The sequence below is a fragment of the Python bivittatus genome, unplaced genomic scaffold (genome assembly GCF_059951505.1).
Source record: "Python bivittatus isolate LINGU-HERP-01145 unplaced genomic scaffold, Pbiv_v1 ctg000980_np1212, whole genome shotgun sequence".
Lineage (NCBI taxonomy): Eukaryota > Metazoa > Chordata > Lepidosauria > Squamata > Pythonidae > Python > Python bivittatus.
Genome location: NW_028277125.1, coordinates 40,005,877 through 40,029,781, shown reverse-complemented (window position 1 = coordinate 40,029,781; position 23,905 = coordinate 40,005,877). Strand labels below are relative to the sequence as shown.

General features: G+C 37.1%; 1 protein-coding gene across 2 annotated transcripts in view; it reads left to right on the top strand.

The window, feature by feature from the left end:
- Positions 1-23,889, top strand: part of VPS8 (VPS8 subunit of CORVET complex) — a 102,466-nt gene extending 78,577 nt beyond the window's left edge. For both annotated transcript variants that reach the window (XM_025166438.2, XM_088132022.1), the window contains exons 42-46: positions 675-755; positions 4,390-4,559; positions 8,051-8,219; positions 20,777-20,857; positions 21,674-23,889. In XM_025166438.2, coding sequence (XP_025022206.1) covers positions 675-755; positions 4,390-4,559; positions 8,051-8,219; positions 20,777-20,857; positions 21,674-21,823 — 651 coding nt within the window. In that variant the 3' untranslated portion in view covers positions 21,824-23,889. The remainder of the gene's footprint in view (positions 1-674; positions 756-4,389; positions 4,560-8,050; positions 8,220-20,776; positions 20,858-21,673) is intronic.
- The last annotated feature ends 16 nt before the right edge of the window (positions 23,890-23,905 follow it).

Below are 23,905 nucleotides of genomic sequence, written 5' to 3'. Positions count from 1 at the left end.
CCACTCTGACTATGAATCTCTACAACAGCTACAACTTTTAAAAATGAAAGCAGAGGACTATGCAGACTGAGGCATAATACAATTGTAAACAATGAAAAAAAAACTTTTGGGGGGAGGCAACATGCTGCCTTGGTTTAATTAACTCTTAAAGATGACTAAACCAAAAACAGGTTTAAAAACATATTATTACAGAAGGAAAGATTGCACTAGGGAATTTCCATTCTCTGCTAAAGCAATTTCATAGGAGACTAGAAAACCCCCAAAGTAAGTTCAGACACAGTTCTTCTAGAGCAGAATTCATTCAAAGCAGCCTTCTGCAGGATGTTGAACATTCTGATGGGGCATTATTTTGATTACGGTGTTCTAAGAAAACCTTTACTAGTGGAAAACCATGTATGTATCCAGGTCATAGAATTTAGCTTTCCTTCACAAAATCCTCCCCTTTTGAATCTGTCTGTCTTCTGGCAGATTTGTGAACATAGAAGTATTTTTGTTGAAAAAAGCTGAACCCAGTTTAGAAGTTATAGCTCTGTTTATTTCTTGTGTTCTATCAGTTTTATTGGATAGGAAATATGACACATCCTTGTTTTAGTTAGAGGAATAAATATTTAACAGCCTTTATCTTTATCTGTTTTAATGTTGATTTGCATCAGCTTCTAACAATTTTCACACAGGATCCAGTATATGGAAGAGGAAAACTTGGAGACATTCAAGGTCTTGTGCTGGGCATGTTAGACAGCTTTAACTATGAGCAGGTAAGCAGAATGTGATTTTTGTCTTGTTGAATAAAATTGCCATTGTCCAAAAATTACAGTTTTGACCCTCTTTGTTCCTTATCAGCTTCTAGGAACTTTAACAGGGGGGAAATGAGCAAGCTAAAACCATTGTGTTAACTTCTCACTTAATACAATACAATATTAACACAATGGTTTTAGCTTGCTCATTTTTTTCTGCACAAGCTTATCTCATCTATTTTGTACACAAAGGTTGCATACATTTTGAGCTGCAATTCCTCCCAATACATACCATGTTTGATTAGAGAATTGCAGGATAAAATTTAGCAATACAGCATAATTGTGTTCAGATGTATATATTTAGTTCAAAAAGTGTAAATTAGGTCAATTCATATTAAAAGGCAAATTAAGTGAATTCTGCCTTGATCATTCCTGAGTACCAATTAAGCAGATCACCAGACATTTGGAATTCTATATAGTAAATGGCAGAATCATCAAGTATGTGCCTATATCCATTTCCAATCCCTGATCTTGGTGTGAGTATGCGCACAACAAATAAAGGCAATTACCTGGGTGCTCGCGCTGAATAACCTCAAGGTAAACTCTGGTAATATCCTTTGTCAGCATCATCTCTGATGAAAAGAACTCTGACTTTGCCTACCATCTTCTGTTTATCAAGATACTAAAGTTAGATTGACAAATTGCATGCCTAGATTTTAGTTTGACACAAGTCAATTCTACTTCACACTATATCTCCTTTTTTGTAAATGAGCTGTCTAGTCAGATTTTTAAAAACAAAAACAAGACAAGAGGGTAGAAAAGCATGGCACCATTATTTCTCTCAATCTCTACTCCACTTGTAGCAAGACCAGCCACCCAGCACAAATAGACTGAATATTTTGTCCTTGCCATTGAGTTGGGATTTGAAAAGCTGCCTTTGAAAAGATGCAATTCATTAAGCTTCAATAGGTAATTTGGATAGTCTATAAATATTCAATTCTTAAATTCAGCTTCCTGAATCTTGGCTAATTTTTGTATTGCTTCAAGATGGGGTTCAGTATATTTATATCTATGTACAGCTTTCTATTATTTCCAAACCTAGTGAAGGAAATTGATTTAAAGCAAAATGTTTTAGAATTGTATACTGTATCACATCGAACAAATATGATGTGTATTTGCTTATGTTTATCTGCTTGGAAACAATTTATGGGTTTTATTATCAGCTGAAATATTTAATTAGTTAAGGGCTGTTTTTCATCCAGTAATGTTTGGCCTGGGACATGTTAATCGATTTATTTTGAAAGAAGATCCCTATTGCCCTTGAATGGAATGGATGAAGTTGAGGGAACCTTGAGCAAGATCTCCTTTACAAATCTGCCAGTTCCTCCTCTTTTTCTTTCCAGATCACCCCTCTTTCTCTTCCTTCCTCCTCTCCAGTACTCACTGTGTCCTTAGTCCTCATCCTCATTTATCAGGCTTGAAGGAGTCTGGGTACAATGCATCCCTGCTTCTGTAAAGAGCTGAATTTAGGGTTCCAACTGCATCCTCTTCAATTCCTTAGCAAGGATGGAACTGTGCATTTATGGGATAAAGGTCTCCATTCACCTTCAGCTCTTTCGTAACATTTCACTTTCATAACACAGCTTTTGTTGCACCATGTTTTATTCTTATTATTCTGATATTTAGGAATTGACTTCAGATGCCACCGATTACACTGATGCTAAATAGAAATTGTAGAATAGTAGCAATTAGGAGGATGTTTGTCAGTGCCTCTACCAAAGTGTAAGTTTACATAAAGAACAGTGATATAAATTATAATAACACAAAACTTGCCTGTTCTGTATGTGTATAATTATTAGCCAGAGGTGTCTAGCCCAGTACTTGAGCAACTATATCTTTTAAATCTTCCTTTTGTTTCTTTATATTTCTTGCCTTATCATCAGTCCTCCCATAATTTAGAAGTGGGTAGGTAAACCCCTCCTCTGACATGAGCCTCAAAGAATGTGGGAACCAAGCAAGAAAGCTAATCCTGTGTGAGCCATCTTGAGCACAAGGAATCAAAAAGCCTTTTTGAGGAGAATCCAGCCTATACCCTCTTGAAAAGGAAAGTAGGACAAGGACAGATAGCTACTGTGCCACTAATACGTGAACTGGGATTTATTCTTTTTAACCTTGCTTCTCTAGGTCTCCTTCCACATTCCTGATTTTTATATATTAACATATAAATAGAGTTTCTAAAGCTACCTGAGTCTGGTTTTAACTGGTTTGGCGATATCTATTGTAGATGGTAAATAATATAGATGTTTAATGTCATATACTGCATTCAAAACCTTCAAAGCAGGAAATAAATTGTAATGAAATGTCTGTATGAAAGTGGAAGGGAGATAATGGGGAGTGGTATACAAGGCCATGAGATTCTCTTGATTGTCAAAGCATTATATTTGGTGAATAAACATTATGACTGTGCTTCGGCACTGTTGTTGTAAGGGTAATAATAATTATATCCCCAGAATATAATAGCCCAAACTAGGGCAAATATTGCAATTGGACCTCATACAGTTAATGATGGTTTTGTTTATACAATCAAAAGAGCATTTTAATAATTTCAAATGAATTTATTCTCACCAGCCTTGATGAAGTCATCCATCAATGAAAGCACTGCTTATGGTTGGCAGCCATTTTGAACATTACCCCTACCCTCTTTTCATCTGCCACCTATCCCAGCCTGTGGATCAGTTGTCTGGGCTGTAAAAGGCAATATTTTCCCACTAGGTCTCTGAGCCAACTCCCAAGTTAGCCTAAATAGCTGACAGCCTGAACAGCTGACAGGTATGTGTAGAGATGTTGCACGATGAAGATTCAGTTCTTTCCCTCCTACTTCCACCCACAAAGCCCTAAACTGTTGGCCAGCTGTGTTTCAGACTAATCCATATTTCTGACCCAGGGACTGGCACAGAGACATAATGTGGGAGGAGATAATCTGGGTTGGAAGAACTGGGCTCTCCTACTGCCCAGAGGAGAATGGCCTTGAAGGACAGGGGCCAAGGAACGAGGGAAGGGGGTGCCAGTATCAGCCTAAAGAGTCAATAGGTTCCAGGCTTATTGTTCCCCAGGGGTAATCCAGCAACCAAATGGTCTCAGACAAAATAACCTGATATAAATATGTTATACAAAAATTAGGTATATCTGATCAAGAAGTTTCATGAAGATTTTAGAAACTGGTTATTTTTTAATTTATCCATATTAAATAGAATTAATTATATTTTTCTTTTTTAAAATGTTTCCTGTGTGATTGCTGGAAAAAAAATCTTCAAAGGCTGTAGAAATAATTAATAATTAATTAAAATGGCAAGAGAGTAAAACAGAAAATACAGGTAGTATGTATTATATTGGGTCATTAGAATAGTTCAAATTTTAAAATTACGCTATTGGGATAGTAAGCTATCAAACAAGAAGCATTTGATAGTATTGAAGATATATAATATAGAAGATAAATAGTGAACTTGCTAGGAGGCTAGGCTAGCATATAATGTATACTAAGATGTGTAATTTCTGTCCTGTATTAATATTCATGAGAAGATACTTTTCCACATGCAAAATTTATATAATATGGCGACAATTAAATGATTTCTGTATTATTCTTTTGCCTGGCTAGACTCTTTTGGAGACAACAACAAGCTTACTCAACCGTGACCTCCATTGGTCTTTACGTAATTTGAAAGCATCGGTGACTAGAGGGCTCAATCCCAAACAAGATTATTGCTGTATTTGTTTGCAACAATACAAGAGAAGGCAACAGACTGGTGACCAAATTATAGTCTTCAGGTAAGTCTAGACCAGTGATTAGCTTGAAGAATGAATGTGTTTGAAAGGGAGGACTTGAAGGCTTCTGGAGAACTCAGATTTACTAATTAATGAAGAAGATAGGGAACTTTGATACTGAGCATATAGTATGCTATCCCTATATCACTAATTCGATGTGTATGTGCACCTTTTCTATTAGTGACCAAACTATAATCTTAATAATAATATTGATTATCAGCCTTTTCAGTTGAAAATAAAACTGTAAAAGCCAGTAATGGAAGTTATTAAATACAGGGCAGTGTATCCTTTATTCTACAGATAAGAAAATTATAAATGGGTTGAACCTGCAAATACAAGGCTTTCAGTTAGCATTAGAAAAGATCATGGGTAGCTGCTATAGTGTAGGATTTTCATTATTTGGAAGTGCATTCTTAATACAGTTCTATAAAATCTCAGTTTTGGTTCCACTTCTAATTCATTTTGCATAAAGTTGAATTTTAACAGTGTGAAAGGGCAGTGATATCCAGGTCACCATGAAACAGAATCTTGTGTGGATGTGAGAGGTGCTACATGGTCACCGTGAACTAAAAAATGCAGGAAATATAAAAATCACTTAACATTTTCATTTACACAGCAGCAGGAAAAAAAACTCTTCTGCCTCATAGACCTGAGAGAGACTAAAATGTGATTAGGGAACAGGCTTCTTACAGTGATACATTATTCCTGTTTCTTGTGCTGGAAGACAGTAGGGCAAAATGCTGGCCCCCATTTTTTTTTTAAATAGAAGACATAACATACTTGACTGGGAAAGGGAAATGATGCCGTCTTTGCAGGGAAGAGGGCAGGGAAAAGAGAAATTCAGGATGGTAAGGCAGGAACTTATATTTCCATACTGCTTTAGTTATTAATTGGGGATAAGAGAATTTGCTGTGTATTAGGGTACATTTGTATTTTCTGAAAGAAGGTTTGCTTCCAAGGAGGCCCATCTCAAGTGCCTTCAAGACTCAACTTTTATCAATTTTGGGGGCAATATATTGATGACAGTTTTATGAGTGATGCAATCAAATCTCTGTCTAGGATTATTCTAATGGATTAATTACCATAATAAAGATATTGAAAATGAGATTTGGTACCCTACTTACGAACAGGTTACATTCCGAGAGGCTGTTTGTAAGTCTGTTTTGTTTGCAAGTCCAACAAGCATAAAGAGCATGAGCAGTTCATACCTTACATAAGCGGTGGCATTGATGTAGGTGCTTGCGGCGATCATGTAGGTGCTTGCAGAGATGGTGTAGGCTCATCCTCTGTAGTTGAAACCACACTTGTTTCCACCTTCCTGAAGAAGCGGTCCAGTGAACTTTGGGTGATGGTCTTCTCATAAATGATGCTGTAGCACTGGATTGCATCATGGGCAGCTGCAGACACCTTGGTGAAGTGCTCCAAGTTAGGGTCCTGTGCCTCAAACAATGATAGCAGTTTCTCAGTTAAGCTGAACCCCTCTGCCATTAGCTTGGTCTGGAACTGCTTTGGTGGTTTGATCTCTTCCTCTTCCTCTTCTTTTCGCTGCTCCTCCAACTCCATGAGGTCTTCATTGGAGAGGTCCTCCGTCTGTGCAGCTAGCAGCTCATGAAAGTCCTCCTCCTCCAGGTTGAGCTGAAGCTCCTTGCTGAGGGCAACCAAGTTGCTGGTAATAGCCTGCAAGTCCCTTTCTGCTGCCTTAAGCCCACAAGAGTCATGAATGAACTGAGGGCACAGATGTTTCCACACCCTGTTCACATTCACAGGGATAGCCTCACGCCAAGCTGCATCAATGTTCTTGATGGCCTTGTACATGTCGTAGGACTTCCAAAACAGGCACAAGGTCATCTGGAAGTCTGCTCAAAGATAGTATTTTTTGAAGGTTGCTTCAAAAAGATAGGTGCCAAAGATAATATTTTTTGAAGGTTGCCATCACTCCCTGGTCCATTGGCTGCAAGAGGGAGGTGGTGTTGGGAGGCAGATACACAATCTTCATGTTCAGATGGAAATTGTCCAGGTAAGGTGGATGACCCGGGGCATTATCCAATGTGAGCAGAATCTTGAAGTCAATGTTTTTCACACAGCAGTACCTCTCCATTTCCTGGATGAAATGGTGGAAAAATCGGTCTTCAGAGATGAGAAGGGTGACACCAAACTTTCTTGTTAGCCTTCCACACAACAGGAAGTGAGTTCTTTGAGATATTCTTGAGAGCTCATGGGTTCTCAGAGTAGTAGACTAGCAGGAGTTTTAGGTTCAGGTCACCAGAAGTGTTGCCTCCTAGCAGCACAGTTAGCCTATCCTTCACAGCTTTGAAGCCTGGCATGGTCTTCTCCTACTTACTTGTATGTTCTGTCCGGTGTTTTCTTCCAATAAAACCCCATTTCATCCACATTGAATATTTGCTGGGGCAAATAACCATCTTCCTTGATGATCTCCTTGAAGGTTTCTGGAAACATCTTGGCTGCAGCTTCATCTGCACTTGTCGCCTCACCACTGACTTTCATGTTATGAAGGTTCCACGAGCCTTAAAATGGTAGAACCACCTGTGGCTTGCAACAAATGCCTTTTCAGCAGCACCTTCACCAGCCTTCTGTTGTAAGTCATGGAATAAGCTCTTAGCCTTCTCCTGGATCAGCATTAGGCTAAGTGGCACATGCTGCTGATACTGATCTTTGATCCTTATGCCGAGCAGTGCCTCCATATCTTCCCTCACTTTTCCTCTCCTCTTGCTTGTTATCCTGGATTGCATAGGCACTGAACTTTTGATATGTTCCATGATCTTGTCTTTGTTCTTAATGATTGTTCCGAATGGTTCATACCATAGGAACGTGCCACATTAACCATCTTCTCTCCCCCTCTATTTTCTTCAGTGTCTCCATCTTTGTGAGCATCGTAATGGATTGTCGCTTCTTCCCACTACTCCTCTCTCCATTAGCACTCTTGTGCTTAATTGCAGACGTTTGCAGTCTGCAATTTGCAGTTGCCATACACCAAACACAACCGACCATGCAAGAAGTCAGGACCGGAAGTCGGAACCGGAAATCGAGAGACAGCGGGAAAGGGTTAGTTTGCGGTGTGCCTTCTCCCGACTTCCACCCAGACTTCCAGGTCCAACTTCCGAGTCCATCTTGTTCGTATCAGCGAAAGTTCGCAACTTGAAAGTTTGTATCTAGGGGACTGTCGGTATATGATCGTAGCAGGCAATAAGTGTAGAAGGAAGGTTTCTTAGACTTTCTTAGAGTGCATTCCATTGCATACGTATGTAGTGGGAAGTTGCACGGAACACAAAGGACTTCCTTCTGAATAAGGAACCATAACATTACACCGTTAATGTCTAAAACAGTTTAGGCATTAAGATACTTTTTAGAAGTATAACACTGTTGTAAAAATGTTTTTAGAATTGATTATATGTTTTAAGATGTCCTTAGGTATTCAATTTTATTTTTGTTATGTATACATACAGTGTAATTTATATAATCTGTTTTTATAACAGTTGTGGCCATTTGTACCATTCTCTTTGTCTGCTAAGTAAAGAGTGTGGCACTGAAGCAAAAGGACAGATGAGATGGACTTGCTTTAAATGCAGTGCAAGTAATAAAGGAGAGAAAGTAAGTGTGACTTCCTTGGAGATGAAGAAAAGAACTCCAGTATCACTGGCTCAGGTAAGATTTGAAGAAGTGACTCATTTTTAAAAGGTTGATATGCTGATTGATTGATTGATTGATTGATTGATTGATTGAGCGAGCCTGCCTCCTGAAAGCAACTGGACTTTAGGCAGCTTTCAAAAGTTAGAATCAGAATAAATACTAAGTAAAATAGCAACAAGAGTAAATGACTAAATTGTGGATTTATAGAAATAACATTGTGGAGTACAGTTAATCCCCAAACAGCCATGTTTACACCTGTTTCTTGAAGACCATGAGCATGGGAACCATCCATACTTCAGAGGATAAGCTATTCCAGAGGAGAGGAGCTGCTGCTGAGAACACCCACCATCAGTGCCCCCTCATGACTCTTAGCAAGAGCTCTCAAATTGTGTGGGTGGGACAGGCAGAAACTACAGTGAAAGGTGGTCCCCAAGATATAGAGGCCCTGAGCCATAATGGACTTTATAGGTAGGGACCAGTATCTTGGATTGTACTCAGAAACCTACTAGTAACCAGTGCAGCTCTGCAACAGAAATGCAATATTATAGTACTGTGATTGACCACGGAGCATGCATGCTACTGCATTCTGGACCAGCTGAAGTTTCTAAGTGGTTTTCAACAGTAGCCCAATGTAGAGCAAATTACAGTAATACAGTCAAGAGATGATGGAGCATAAATGACCATCTTCAGTGCATCCTGTTCCAGATAAAACCACAGCTGATGCACTCAAAGAGCAGAGTTCCTGGCTACAGTCTTCACCTGCTCTTTGAGCAGAAGCCATGAGTCCAGGAGGACTCCCAGATTGCAAGCCTGGTCTTTCTGGGGGAGCACAACCCCATCAGTGATACAGTCCTGGAGTAAGCCTCTGAATCAAAAGCCACTCTGTCTTGTTCAGGTTGAATCTGAAACTTTTTTTTCTCATCTAAACCCTGACAGCTTCCAGACACTGAATCATAATTTCAGAGCATCTTTCAATGGGCTCAGGCCCAGGGTGGGGAAATATAACTAAGTACCATCTGCATATTAATAATACTTCACCCCAAGTATTATTGGATGGCTTCTCCCAGTGGTTTCACACAAATGTTGAACAGGACAGGGGAAAGACGTGAACCCTGAGGCACTCCATAATGATGTACCCATGGAATCCCCCCCTCCTCCCCCCACAACCATGCTCTGGACCTGCATACTCAAATAGGAATTGAGCCAACGTAACACTATGCATCCAACCCCCAACCCTCTCAGGCATTCCAGAAGGCTACTGTGGTCGACAGTACCAAATGCCACTAATAGATTTGGAGGAAAGGATTTCACACCACTTGCATCTAATTTCTGCTATAGGTCATCCAGTAAGTTGGCCAAGGGGGTTTCTGATCCATGCCCAGATCTGCTTCCATATAGGCAAGAGTTTGGATAATCCATATCCTCCAGAACCCTCTAAAACCACTTTCCTAATAACATTCCCAAAACAGAAGGTTAGAGATAGGATGATAATTGTCCAATTTTGTTGGATTCAGGTCTTGCCTCTTAAGTGGGCAAGAGTGGGCAAACTCAGTGCTTTTTTAAGGACCTCTGGCATTTCCACTTCTCTCCAAGAGACATTGACTGCAACCCAGATTCAATTCCCAGTCTCCTTCCCAACTGCTTTAATTAGCCAAGTGAGGGCATCCAAATTACAAGTAGCTGAGCTAAGATTGCAGAGGATTTCTTTGGGTTCCACAGGTTCAAAAGCCTCCCAGATACCACCACAAGATGTTTCTGAGAGCTTCAGGTCAACTGCTACAAAATGAAGCTGTTCCTGTACCGTCAAACAGACGTTATACCAGCCATCCAAAAAGCTGTTAATATAACCTTGCCATGTGTATTTGAGTGGCAGTGCATACATTCCTGATACAGCGAAAACAAGTCTATTGTATTTTCTTTACAACTAATATCTACACCTCAAGAAAAAGTCAGGAAATGCTTGTTGGTACTTTGCCATTTGCACCCTCAGCCAGGGCATTTGCTGTGTAACATTTATGAGTAGCCACACTAGTTTTCATCTTTCAGCATAATGAGATATCTGCCTGAAAACAAACCTGCTTGCAAGAAAAGATATCTACTATTTCAAAATGACCATAATCAATGTTTTTAATTTTAATTTTATTTATTATTTTTGAAAAAATTGAATTTTTTTAGGGAGGAATGCTCCTCATAGGTGTGTGTCTAGATATGGCAAAAAATAATGTGGGGATTTAGAATCTCTCATTAAAACAAAATTTCATCAGAAGGGATGTCTTCAGTAAGATTCAGCTTTTGCCATGTTCTTATTCTGCTAAAACTCCAAGATGATTAAAAGAAAAAATCTGGAATCGGTAAGCTTGACTATTCAGCCTTTTATAAGTCAAAATAATTTTTGCAGAGACCTTTGATGATTCCATGAAGGACCAACAAGTTCATCTATCATAGATCCCTTCCTATTTCTCTACTAGCCTCCTTCCTCAAACCCTTGGCTAACTGGGAAATTAGAATTGACTGTAAGCATATTTAAATCTTATGAATCTTTGAGTTATTTTTCCTTCATGTAACATGGATGAGGGCAAGACCCATAAACATTCAAAATTCAAACAGCACAATATTTTAAGATATGCTTTGTTTGATGCAGTAACATACATTGTCATCACAGCTTCTTTCAAAGATGGCTAGGAATTCCTGAGCATTTTGTATTTATCTTAAAAAAGGGAAATCATAGGAATTTCCATCATACTTTTCTCTACAGCTTAAATCTGTACACCTTTGATCCTCTTAATATAGTCAATCATGGGATATGCAGCAGTTAGAATTTTTCTATAATGGCATTTTGTCTTTATGTTGTTCCTGGGTGATCTGATAAAAGTGTTTTTTCTTTATGCAGCTAGCATCAGTCTCCTCACATTGTTTCTGCCATAACTATTTACTTGTTATCGTTATTATTCTGTTTTATTATACTTCTTAAATTCTAAATTTAGACTTACTTTACTTAATCTGTGTAACTGATCTGAGTACCTAAAAACCTCACAAAGCAACTTAAAAACTGCAAAAAGAAAATGAATGGGATTCTTCTGACATAACATCTAGAAAGAAAATATTTGTACATATCAGTTACATATAAATAGATGTGAGAAAGCACCCATCCTGTGAAGTAACTTTTATATAGGAGAAGAATTGTACTTCATTACTAGTGATGCCACCAAGATTATCCAGTCACATGCCAAAGAATAATAGGCATGTTGTCTGAGCAGAAATGTGCTGAGCCTTGTCTGGATTCTGGGCCTACTGACATTGGAATTTCTATAAACAAAGATACATCATTTCCATGAATGCTTGTGTTTGTATATAAGAGTATGAAGGAGAGAGAGAATATGCTTTTGATTGAAAATTGGAATATAAAGAGAAATCTTAGAGGAGTGTTTCTTCTAAATGCCTTCCAAAATTGCATTTACATACTTTGATCACAGTGCTGACTCATGTTTAGATTGCAAGCTTTTTAATATAATTCAGAAGCTTTAAGTAATCTAGCTGCTACGGCAAAGCAATAGAAAATTCTGATTTTAGCATATCAATGTTCCTTGCTTGAATTGGATAAATGAGAACCAATAGAGAATGTAGGTGGATTACTTGGTGGGGATGTTTTAACTGTACATATTTACCATTCATTGATTTTTGGTAAATTATATTCATTTGTATTATGTCAAAAGTCTTTAAAGTATTACTAATTAATTGTTTAACAGTGAATATCCCATTTTCTGCTTCTATGCCTCCCCCCCCACAAAGTTTTTCCCTTAGTTTTTAAAATAATTATTCTTCCAAGTCATCAGTGTGTGTGTGTGTGTGGAGCAGGGGATGCTTTCAAATCATTACTGACTCCTGGTGACTGCCTGGACTAGTCCCTGCAGTTTTCTTGGCAAGATTTCGGAAGTAGTTTGCCATTGCCAGCTTCCTAGGGGTGAGAGAGAGTGATTGGCCCAAGGTCATCCAGCTGGTTTTTGCCTAAGGCAGGACTAGAACTCACAGTCTCCCAGTTTCTAACTGGGATCAAATTTTAATTTTTTACCCAATCATGCCCGAATATACTAACTACCTTAAGTTCTTGAAAGATAATATAATCCCTGTAATAATGAGAACTAAGTACTTGCTGAAATGTAAGGGTATATATTTTTCCAGTTGAGTGGTATATAATGGTACATGTTCATTTTCATTCCAGTACATCACTGAGGTAGTCAAGATCTTGACCTCTCCAAGTCCTAGCGTCATCATGACAAGGGTGGGAGGGATAAGCAAAGAACACTGGGAGTGTATGCTAACAGTAAAAAGCATGAACATGGGGAAATGTAACAAGTGAAAGATGAAATGAAATGACTACAAATAGACAAATTGCTATCTTAGGCATCCCAAATTGAGATGGAGTGGGACTGGACACTTTCAATCAGAAGTTCACACTGTTTATTACTTAAGACATGAAAAACAAAAAAGGAATGGCATTTCTTTGATAGTTAGGAAGGGTATAGCAAGAACAGCATTTGGCTACAATGCAATCACTGACCAGATAAAATCAGTTAGGCTTTGTGGACAGCCCTTTAATATGGAAGATCATCCAAGTTTATGCTCCAATCACTGATGCAGAAAAAGAGTGTGTTGATGAATTTTACGATCAAGTTCAATTTGAAATCAATAGAACATGCAAGCAAGATGTCCTGTTTATGATTGAAGACTGGAATGTCAAAGTTGGAATATTAAAGAGGAAGTTATATTTGGATTGTATGGCTTAGGAAATTGAAGTGAAGCATGAGAAGAGCTTACTAATTTCTGCTACTCCAATGATTTATTCATAACTAACACTGTCTTCAGATAGCCAAAACATTGTCTGTATACATGGATATCACCAGATGGAGTTCATAGAAATCAAATTGACTATATTATTGATTAAAGGAGGTAGAAGAGCTCAGTTATAACATCAAAGACATGATCAGCTGCTGTCCGTGGAACAGTTCATGAACCATTCACGTGCAGATTCCAGGTTAAACTAAAGAAGAAGAAAGCCAACCAGTTCCCACAATATGACTTGATCATACACCCACCATTTTCAAGGAGAATATCAGGAATCACTTTGAAGTCCTGAACCTCATTGATAATCAACCAGAGGAACTGTGGAATGAACTTAAGGAACTTAAGGATGAATGTGAGAAGACACCTCCAAAGATAAAGAAACAGAAGAAAACAAGCTGGTACAGGAGCCATGAAAGCCTTGGAAAATATATTCAGATGCCGTGATGTGTCTATACCTACAAAGATTAGTATACTGCAAGCAGTGGTATTCTCTGTGAATCTCTATGGAAGTGGAAGTTGGAATTTGAAGAAGCAGGATAAAAAGAGTATTGATGCTTTTGAATGTTGATGTTGGAGAAGATTCCTTAGTATACCATGGACAGCCAAGAAAACAAACAAATGGATCATCAAATAAATCAACCAAAGTTCCCACAAACGACCAGGCACAAATTATCATATTTTGGACACATTATGCAAAGACCTAGCTCTCTGGAGAAGGCCCTAATGCTGGGAAAGGTAGAAGGAAAGAGAAGAAGACAACCAGCAACAAGGTGGATGGACTGAGTTATAGTGCCAATGGGTGTACCATTGGAAGATTTGAAGGACCAGATTAGGAACAGATCATCATGGAGAAAATATTTGTGGTTGCCAAGAGTTGTTGCGGAGTTGATGGTACATAATCAATAATTAAGCTCTTGATAGTTTACTTCAACAGAAAACAAGATTCTCCCAGCATTTCATTTAACAAGATTTACCTGAAAGAGTAAAAGTATAGAAATTTCAGCAACTAGAGTCCAATTTATTCCCAAATTGCTAAGGCAGAGATTTTTTCACTTCTTTACTCAAAGCATCAGTATAATCTGGTGAGGAGACTATTCTCATAACTAATAGTTGAGGAATGTCTTGCTCGTCAGCATGTGAATCTGTCTCAGGTTCTGAATGTAGAATTACATACCATTACAGAAGTTAATGAACATACATTATGGTATACTTTAAAATCATGTGTTGGTAAAACTAACACTATCATAAAGCTATAGCTTTAAAAGAAAATTCCTATATTTTGACCATTTTATAAAAAATTAACCATTAACTTATTAATTGGTCTAAAATATTTCAGTGGAACTATGATAAGCAACCCTCTCAGAACGTATATTACTCTTGAAGCATATTTGATTTTCATTGTTCATTCTATAACTTGAAATATTCATATATATTAAACAAAGTATTTTCCTAGGAATAATTATCCCCAAGTATTTAATAGAATCAGAACAATAAACAAAACCTAATTCCATAGATTTCTTTTTTTCCAGTTGGCATATTAGACTTACCCAACTGTGTAGCCAAAATAGTTACCATATTTCTGTACATTTCCATAAATCTTTGTAATGATCTTTAATAATTTAGAAAGCCTAAAGTTTCATTTGCATATGACAGCAAATTATTTTCAATTTCTGTTCCATATACAGTATACCTTGAATATTGCCAGATTGCCTTATTAAGAATGCCACAGTTTCCGACACCAGTTAAATATTAAAGTAGATGGGGGGCATTCTTGACACATTCTGTATCTCATCTTGACTACAGAGGAAATAATTCTATTGGTAATTGGAATTAGTAACCTGTACAAAGGGACTCAAGTAATAATAGTTTATCCAAGAAATAAATTCAGTTGGAAACCAACTTCATAACTTGCTCCAAAAACTTAATATGCATCTTACCAAAGGCTTTTTCTACATCTAATGAAGCCAAAATAGTTGTTTCATTAGTATCCACTTACAGTGCTAATATATGCTTCCAAAGTGTGTTTTCTAACGTATACTGTACATTCAAGGCTTTGTTCTTTTTCTTTTCCTTTGACCAAAAATGGATTGATGCTAAAAATGCCACCAAACATCTGGAATATAGTTCTTAGTGCCATTCTTGCTCTTCTGAAAAGTACTGTCAGCTTGAATTTGAAGTAGTGTTGAGGTTTATATGTGAAGTGACAGCAGTGCAACACACTATTGACTATCCCTCCCCTTCCCCGCCCCCCTTCTCTGTGAGCACCCTGCTCAGCAAACATGCTGGAAAATAAAGCGTATAGTCAGGGAAAATGATTGTAGTAAATATCATATGTAAGGGTGTATCTTGAATAGAAGAACTTTATCTTAAGAGTATTTCTAAGTTTCAAATTCCATCTTATATTGCAGCATTTCTAGAATAGTTTCCTACAGATTTGCCTGTTTGCAGCTGAGTCTGTCTTTTGTATTTTTTTTTTTTAATAACAGGAACTGTATTTTTTATGCCTGGTACAAGCATATGAATGTTAACAACTTTTCCTCTCCAGTGCAGACCAAGAAAGACAAAGAGGGAAGTTGGATGGAATCAAAAATGTTAGAGGTTGGTTCCAGGAACAGCTTCCCACAGGTAGGAAGAGCCAAGGAATAGTTTCAGAGGCAGCAGGCAGCAGAAAAGTAATTTTGGCCCAAGCCAACAGTGAAAGTAGCACCAACAGCATGACTCTCAGATGGACATGCAGAAATCACCTCCTTTCCCCTGCATGCAAGAACGATGACTGCCATTTTGTTCCTTAAAATGCATACAGTTATAGTGGAACCAGGCATCTGAAGGGAGTTCCAAACTTTCATCTCTGAAGTCTTTCTTTAGAAAAGCTTTTCCTGACACACAGCTGAGCTGAGTTTGATTCCAATGTCCATTGGCTTTGCTGAGCTTCAGGACAATGAACGTTTTGTAAGGCCACATCCTCAGACCTAGATTGGTCTAACATCAAAACCTGTTTCTTATTCTCATGAGAAAATGGATATATAATAGGGTGATTAGGCACAATATATAATCATGTCTGCAAGTCTGAGAAAGTAAATGTGAAAACTCCTTTGTGTTCTGTAATGCAAACCTTTTGCAATTGCCATTATTCATAGAATTAAGAATGTATGTCTCTGTCAGATTATTTGAGCACAAAATTGTTCCTAGAAACAATTTACAATTTACATTCAGAATGCTGTTTCAGCTTTTACATGCTACTGTAATTATATTTGTAAATTTCAGAAAAGATGTATATAATGTAAAAATGATCATTTTTACAAATAGGATTCAATCTAATTCAATTCAATCTAATTCTAATTCTGATATATAAACATTCTGAGCAAGAACATTCTTGGGTGAAACTATTAGTTGCTTGGCCAGCTGCTGGTATTTGAAGCAAAAATTATATATAAAAATAATACATAATGTATGTATGAAGGACTGAGCATTAATATTTGGCAGAACAACATAGATGCTAGATATTCTAAGGGAACCCCTATAGAGTTTTCCTTTAGTTTTAAAACAGAAAATGCCCTGCAGCACTTGTTTCCATGGCAATAAGAAAATTACTTGCAATAAATCATCCTCAAGAACTATCTGATTGATCAATAAGTACAAATAAAATACAGCAAAAGGGAAGAAGTTGTGTCTTTTCTTAAGATAGGAACCAGTTATTCTATATTATTGTGTATAGGACGCTAAAGAAAAGGCATGGTATTGCTTAACTACAGTAGTTTGGAACCAACATATATATTAAGTTATATATTAAGTTAAATTATATATTAAGTTGTATATATTAAGTTATATATTTAAACTTACTTGCACACTGAGAGTTAAACTTACATATTCACTTGCTTTTAGTTTTTGGAGAATATATTAGGAGAAATATGAAATGAAATGTCAGTTCAGAAGTCCTTTACAAATGGGGGGGGGTGTTACATTAGTTATTTAAAGATTTTATTAAAAGAGGATTGCTCAGAATATAGCAATCAGAGCATTAAGAATTACAGGATTCAGAACATTAGTAAAGAACTAAAAGCAAACAAAAAACACATACAGGAAATGGAAAGAGGGCCTGATCACAAAGGAAAAGTACAGACAGGCAGCCTTGAATTGCAGAGCTGGTGTCAGGAAAAAGAAATCTCAGAATGAGCTGAGATTAGCAAAGGATGGTAATGAAAATGGCTTCTTTAGATATGTTCAAAAGAAAAAGAAAAGAATCAGTATACCAGCTGCTTGATGAAGATAGCAAAATGCTAACATGTAACCAAAAAGTGAGGGAGGGGCAGAGCCACTCAATATTTTATTTAATCATCCTTCAAAGGAACAATTATGTGTTCCATCAGGAAATTGTGAAAAGCAGGATGGATTAAAAATATGGTCAGGGAATATCTTTTTACATTGAGTTAAATCCACAGGACCAGTTGAATTGCATCCTGGGGTACTGAGAGAACTAGCTGGTGATCTGGATGAACCCTCATGTAGTGTCCTTGAGAAATCCTCTATCATTGGTAAAGCCCCAAATGACTGAAAAAGAGCAAATGTCCTTCTTTTCAAAAAGAAGAGGAATCCAGGGAATTGCAGACCATTTAGTCTGACAGTGATACCTGGGAAGATTCTAGGGCAGAACACAAAGAGATTGATCTAAAAGTATCTTGAAAACAATGCAGTAGTTGCCAGAAGTCAGCATGGATTTGTCAAGAACACATCTTGTCAGAGTGCTCTTATCTCGTTTTTTGTTCGGGTAACTTTCTCAATAAATGATGGAAATCCTGTAGACAGATTTCTTGATTTTAGCAAAACATTTGCGATAGTAACCTATGACATGCTGGTTAGCAGGTTAGTTAATGGTAGGCTGGATGGCATGACAAGTGGATACACAGCTTGCTCAAACATCATGACGAGCATTTATCAATGCTTTCTTGTCAGAGAGTAGTATAAAGTAGGATGCTTGCAAAGACTGGTTCTGTGTCCTCTACTCTTCAGCATATTTTCCAAGTATTTTCATTAATGACTTAGATGAAGAGGTGCAGGGAATGCTTTTCATGCAGATGACACAAAATTGGATGGACTAGCTAATACCTAGTAGATAGAAATAACATTCAAAATGATATTGTGGATAAATGGGCTGAAAGTAACAAATGTAACCAAGCAACTACAAAGTCCTTCATTTAGAATGAAATAAAATAAAATGCACAGCTGTAGGATAGGGGGTACATGGCTTGGTAACTATACTTATGGAAAAAATCTTGGGAAAGTTATTGATTGCAAACTGAAAATGAGCAGCAGTGTGACATGGTTGCAAAAAAGGCAAATGCCCTTTTTTAACTGCATCAGCAAAACTGTAATTTCCAAATTGCTAATAATTTCACTGAAGATGTTACCTAGCCAGGTAATGAAACGTTTGCAAGAAAAAAACCAAGCTCAGAGAACCCCAAGGACTCCACATTTCCACTTTGTATTGGTCAGACCTAACCTCAGATACTGTGTCCAGTTCTAAGCATCACTCTTTAAGAAAGATTCAGACAAACTTCTGTAAGTCTAAAGATAGGCAACAAGGTTAATAGGGAGACTCATAACATCTCTGAAGAGAGATTGAAGGAGCTTGTGTTTAGCCTGAAAATAGAAAAATCAAGAAGGATACTGTAGCATTCTTCAAGTACCTGAAAAAATGGCAAGCATATGGCATTCATTATTCCAGAAAAAAATCAGGAATCATCTGATAGTGCTTTTTCCAAGTAACAAATGTTATTTAAAAACCATAAATGTTTGTGAGCTGCATTTCACTTCATCAGATGCATAGAGTGGCTAAACTGATACAGGATTTAAATTGGGATGAGGCAGAAGGGAAGGGAGGGGAAGGCAGTTTGATTATGCAGATGCAGATTGCACGTGAGACAGATTACAGGTACCTTATCAATTGACAATTCTAACCTGCTAAACAAATAGTTTTTGTTGAGACCTTTTGAGATAGTTTGAAACCTTTTGATATATGTGAGTTCATCAATCTCTCACTCAATGGTGCTGTTACCATCTTGTTTTTCAAAATGGTTGCTTTGAGATCACTTGTTGCTGATGAGAATCTGCTTCAAGTTGGGTTGTTGTCTGTATGGAAGTATAGGCCTGCCACCCTGTGCATGAGAAAGTGCAGTGTCATTCTCCAGTATGGGCTGTAGATTATAAATAATGCTTTTGAGTAGCTTCAACTGTAAGCTGTAGGTGACAATCAGTGGTGTTCTGTTGGTCTGTTTTTGTGATCTGTCTTTTAATAGGTCTTCCCTGGAAATCAATCTGGCATTATTGATTAGTCTATTGATCTCATTGGGTAGGTAGGGTCTCCTGAATGCCTGGCTTAATTCCATTAGTTGAGCATCTCTGTCAAGCAGGTCAGAATAAATGTAGTTATAGCATAGAGCCTAGCTATAGGTGATAAATGCGGCGATATGTTCTGGGTGGAAGCTGGAAGTACGTAGGTATGCCTGGTGATCTTAGGTTTCCTGTATAATGTGGTATGTATGTGTCCATTGTATTGTTTTACCATGATATCAAGGAAATGAACTTGTTCTGTAGGTAGGTCAAGGCTGAGGATGATGGTGGGGTGGAAATTATTGAAGGCATTGTAAAATTTGAAGAAAGATTCATTTCCACAGGTCCAAATGATGAAAATGTCATCAGTGAATCTCAAGTAAAGGAAAGGCTTCAGAGGGTAAGAGTTGAGAAAGCATTGTTCTAGATTAGCCATTAAGAAGTTGACATATTGAGGAGCCATGTGTGTGCCCATGGCTGTGCCACTGATTTGCAGATACATGTTATTGCCAAAGGTGAAGTAGTTATGGATGAATACAAAGTCACACAATCTGATGGCAAGGCATCTGTTTTGGCATCAGTGATGATGTTCTTAATAACTTGAAGTCCATGTTTGTGGAAGATGTTGATGTGCAGTGCTCCAATATCCATGGTGGCTAAAATGGAGTTCAGGCTGCAACTTTTTGGAGTCGTGTAAGAACAGACTCTTTAGCTTGGATGACTATGTGGCTGGATAGATATATAATTTTGTGGAAGGTGTATGGAGCTCTCCCAATGTGGAGAATGGATGCTTATAGAAGCTTGGATAGTGTTTTCTTTCTTTCTTTTCTTTTTTCTTTTCCAAGGAGGTAAATTTTGTAATTCATTGATTTATAGTAACCTGGCAAAGTCTTAATGTAATTGAAATTCCATAGTAGAGATTACATTGATAATTAATGTTTGTTGTAAAGGATACTGATAAGATGATTTAGGAGTTTCTTGGACAGAGTATGGTGTAATCTTTGGCTGTAGTCTGTAGAGAATTATTCACTTTCTATCCTTTAAGAAAGTATGTTATGTTGTTTGAATTTGATGTCTGTTTGTGCCAGTTTCTTAATAAGTTTTATGGATTTCCACTCCATCCAGTGAACTTGGTGTTTCTCATTATTCCAGAGGGCAAGATACAAAATAATAGACAAAAGTTACAGACAGACAGTTTCCAAGTGAATATTAGAAAACAGAACTTCCTACAGCAAAAGCAGTTTAATAGTGGAACTAATTATTTTCATTGGGTGGGTTCAAGCAGGGATTGGAGACCATGAGATACTTTAATTTGGATTCTTGCATTGAATAGATGTTGGGCTCAGGGATCTAAATGTCCCTTTCCAGCTCTGTGATTTAAGTTAATAATGTTTGCTTTTTAGACTAGTTCAGAGTGTCTGCTGGATCCTCAGCAAGCTCAAGCTTTTGACCAGCTCTGTCGTCTATATCGTGGAACATCAAGGGTAATTATTATTTTTTAAATTATTATTATTTTTAATGTAAATTAGATCCAACTTTGACATGTTTTCAGACATGAGGTATTTGAAATATCATAAAGGTTATTGTTGTCACTATGTTTGTCTTGGATGGAAAATAAACAATATAAGGACATAAAAACCACTCTGAATGAAATCAATGTCCTATTGTGTTCTGCATCTTTTCTTATGGTGACCAACCAAATGCTTATTTGATGCCCATAAGCAGGGAATACAGTAAATGTAATTGCATATCTTCAGTAGCAACTGCCACTGAAAAGCATAGCCCTGTAAGAGCAGATGAAAATTTTCTCTGTATCTACTTTCTTTAAACCATGCTTTTTTTCAACCTTACCATGCTTCATTTAACTCACTTTTTTCTGAGCTAAACAGCCCTAGATTGTTCTAACCATTTCTCAGGGGAAGGTTTTTCCAGCACCTTGACCCATTTTGATTGTCCTCTTCCATGCCTTTTGATACACAATAATATTTTAAATAAAACATTCAATTGTTCTGGATCATACACTCACTGATAGAATGTCAGAGGTTTCCTTCAGAAATGGTTCATAATTTCCTGAAGTATATATTTACGTTGTTATTCTTTAAACACTCTTTGTTTTTAGAACAATCATCCTGAAATGATCATAAAGCTATTTTTGTCCTTTCCAGCTATACCTAATGGAAATTCAGTGTTGATCTTTCGACTTTGAAATAATTTGTTTCTGCACAGCCTACATTACCTCAGTTTTTCTTATCACTTGCATTAGCCATATTGCATAAATGTATTTTTATTTTATTTTGTAGTTGGCGCTTTTAACTGAACTGTCTCGAGATCGTGGCAGTGAAAAACATGGTTTCTTCCATGTCTCCCAGGGAGATCCTGCCCTGAATAGTATCTTCCAAAATGAGACTTTTCAGCTTCACCTCAGCCCTCCTCCTCTTCTGGAAGACTAATCCTTGGGCATAAAGCATCGTGGAAAAATACTTTTAATGTTTGCTGGTGGACCGTGGATCCAAAGTGGAAGGTGTGAGTATGTATGATATAAAGAACGGCAACAATGCAGAGTCTTTGTGAGAACCACCTGTTTTTGACCCTTGTGATTTGCTTAACAAAACATCAGCATCAACAGTTCTAGTCCTCATCTCCAGTGGATTCTGCTGAAAGCTATAAGCTGCTCTGCCAAACCTGTGCTTTTCTTCATTTAAATTTGGAATGAAGAATGGAACTTCACATTTGGTATTGATATAGATGGCTAACATGCACAGCGAAGCAAGACAGAACTGGCAGAACTTTTATGAGATTGCTTTTTCTAAAGCAGTTGCTCTGCTCTGTTACTCTTGAAAATCTCTCTGTGTTAGCTCCTCTAGTTGCAGCTCAAGAAATGTTGCTGTGGCAGATGCTGTTCCTGGGAAATTTAACATACTAACATCATAAATGAGAAAATCTGTTAATGAAGCATGTTGGAATACAGCCAGCTAGATATTTGATGTCAATTTGTGTATATTCTGAGACTTTCATGAGCACCAGCGTTTCCATAGAGAGCTTACTGTTCTTCATGTACCAAAAGAAATCAGCACATTACTCATTTATGATGGCTGCTCTCTTGCTGCCAAGTTGCATGGAAAAGATACCTTCTTCCATTACATATTGCCAGCTTCCCACATCCTAGCCATTTATTATACAAACTCACTAAATTAAAGGATTACAATGTTGCTTTTTTCCTCCTTATCTTCACTATAGAATATGAACAGTCTGGTACAGAAATATATTTTTGAAAATAATATTTCTGGCTCCTATAAATACTGCTTAATGACTTTTCATCTTTCCATTACCTCCCATTTGACTTTATTATTTTGTTTGTTTGTTTGTTCAAGAGATTTCCAGTTTCCATATTTGTAGATAACAGCAAGTATAAATTAAAAGTTATATAAAGGCCAGAACTGTTTGCACATTTATACTAGACCATTTAGTGGCTGAATTTATTATTTTTTCTTCATTCAACATTTGTAAGAAAACTGTTACCTCATATTGGTATAAATTTTTCTATGAGTGACCAGAAATCTCATATCTGTTGCTGTCCACTTCCACATTTCCTATCTCCTACAGTTAGAGACTACCAAAATTATGAATTCCTGTACTAATTATTGTGCCCCTCTCTCTCTCTCTCTCTCTCTCTCTCTCTCTCTCTCTCTCTATATATATATATATATATATATATATATATATATAATCTTGCTATAGTCATAAAAAATGGAGTGAAAATATCCCTTTGAAAGTTCCAGCATCAAAGCAGCCTGGTTTAATTTCTGCTAAAAGAGTTATCTGGTATATAGCTTATTACGTAAAGAAAAGAACAGTGAGTTAAGAAACATTGCAGGGTTGTTTTGTGTTTCCAGTATTCCAAGGAAATACCTTTTTAATGCACACACTAGCATTTTTTAGGATTACTGGAATGAATTTGTGCTGGAAAATCATTCCTGTTTCTTAGTCTTTTTTATTTGATTTATGTGGACAACATTGTATGAAGCGTTCAAAGTAAGGACAGTGACCTTCTTAAACAACTGCACGGGCTTGCCCTTTGGATTCACGTTGCTGAAATAGGCAAGGATTACCTAATAATCAAGAATTCCTTGATTCCTATGTTGATTAAATAATCCAGTGAGGAATACATTGATAGAGCTATCTAATTTGATCAGCTACTCGGATTTGCAGTGCTTTGGATTCAGTTCAGGAGAGATGATTCAGAATACTCAGAAATACAGCCCCTATTTGACTTATTAATCTTGCAACAGATGTGGCTGCTTTACTGAGTCACAGATACTCCATTCTCATTCCCATATGTTCCAAAACATCTCTTCCAAATTGAACCCTATGTGTTGCACAACTCCGTATACTAGATATGTACATTTAGTTTATATAAAATAAGGAAAGTTATCTGAATACACTTAAAACTTGTTACCTTTTCAGTAAAATCTTCACATGCATAAATAAATGGTCAAAATCTTCATTAGTTGCTACTTTAATGGAAAAACTGT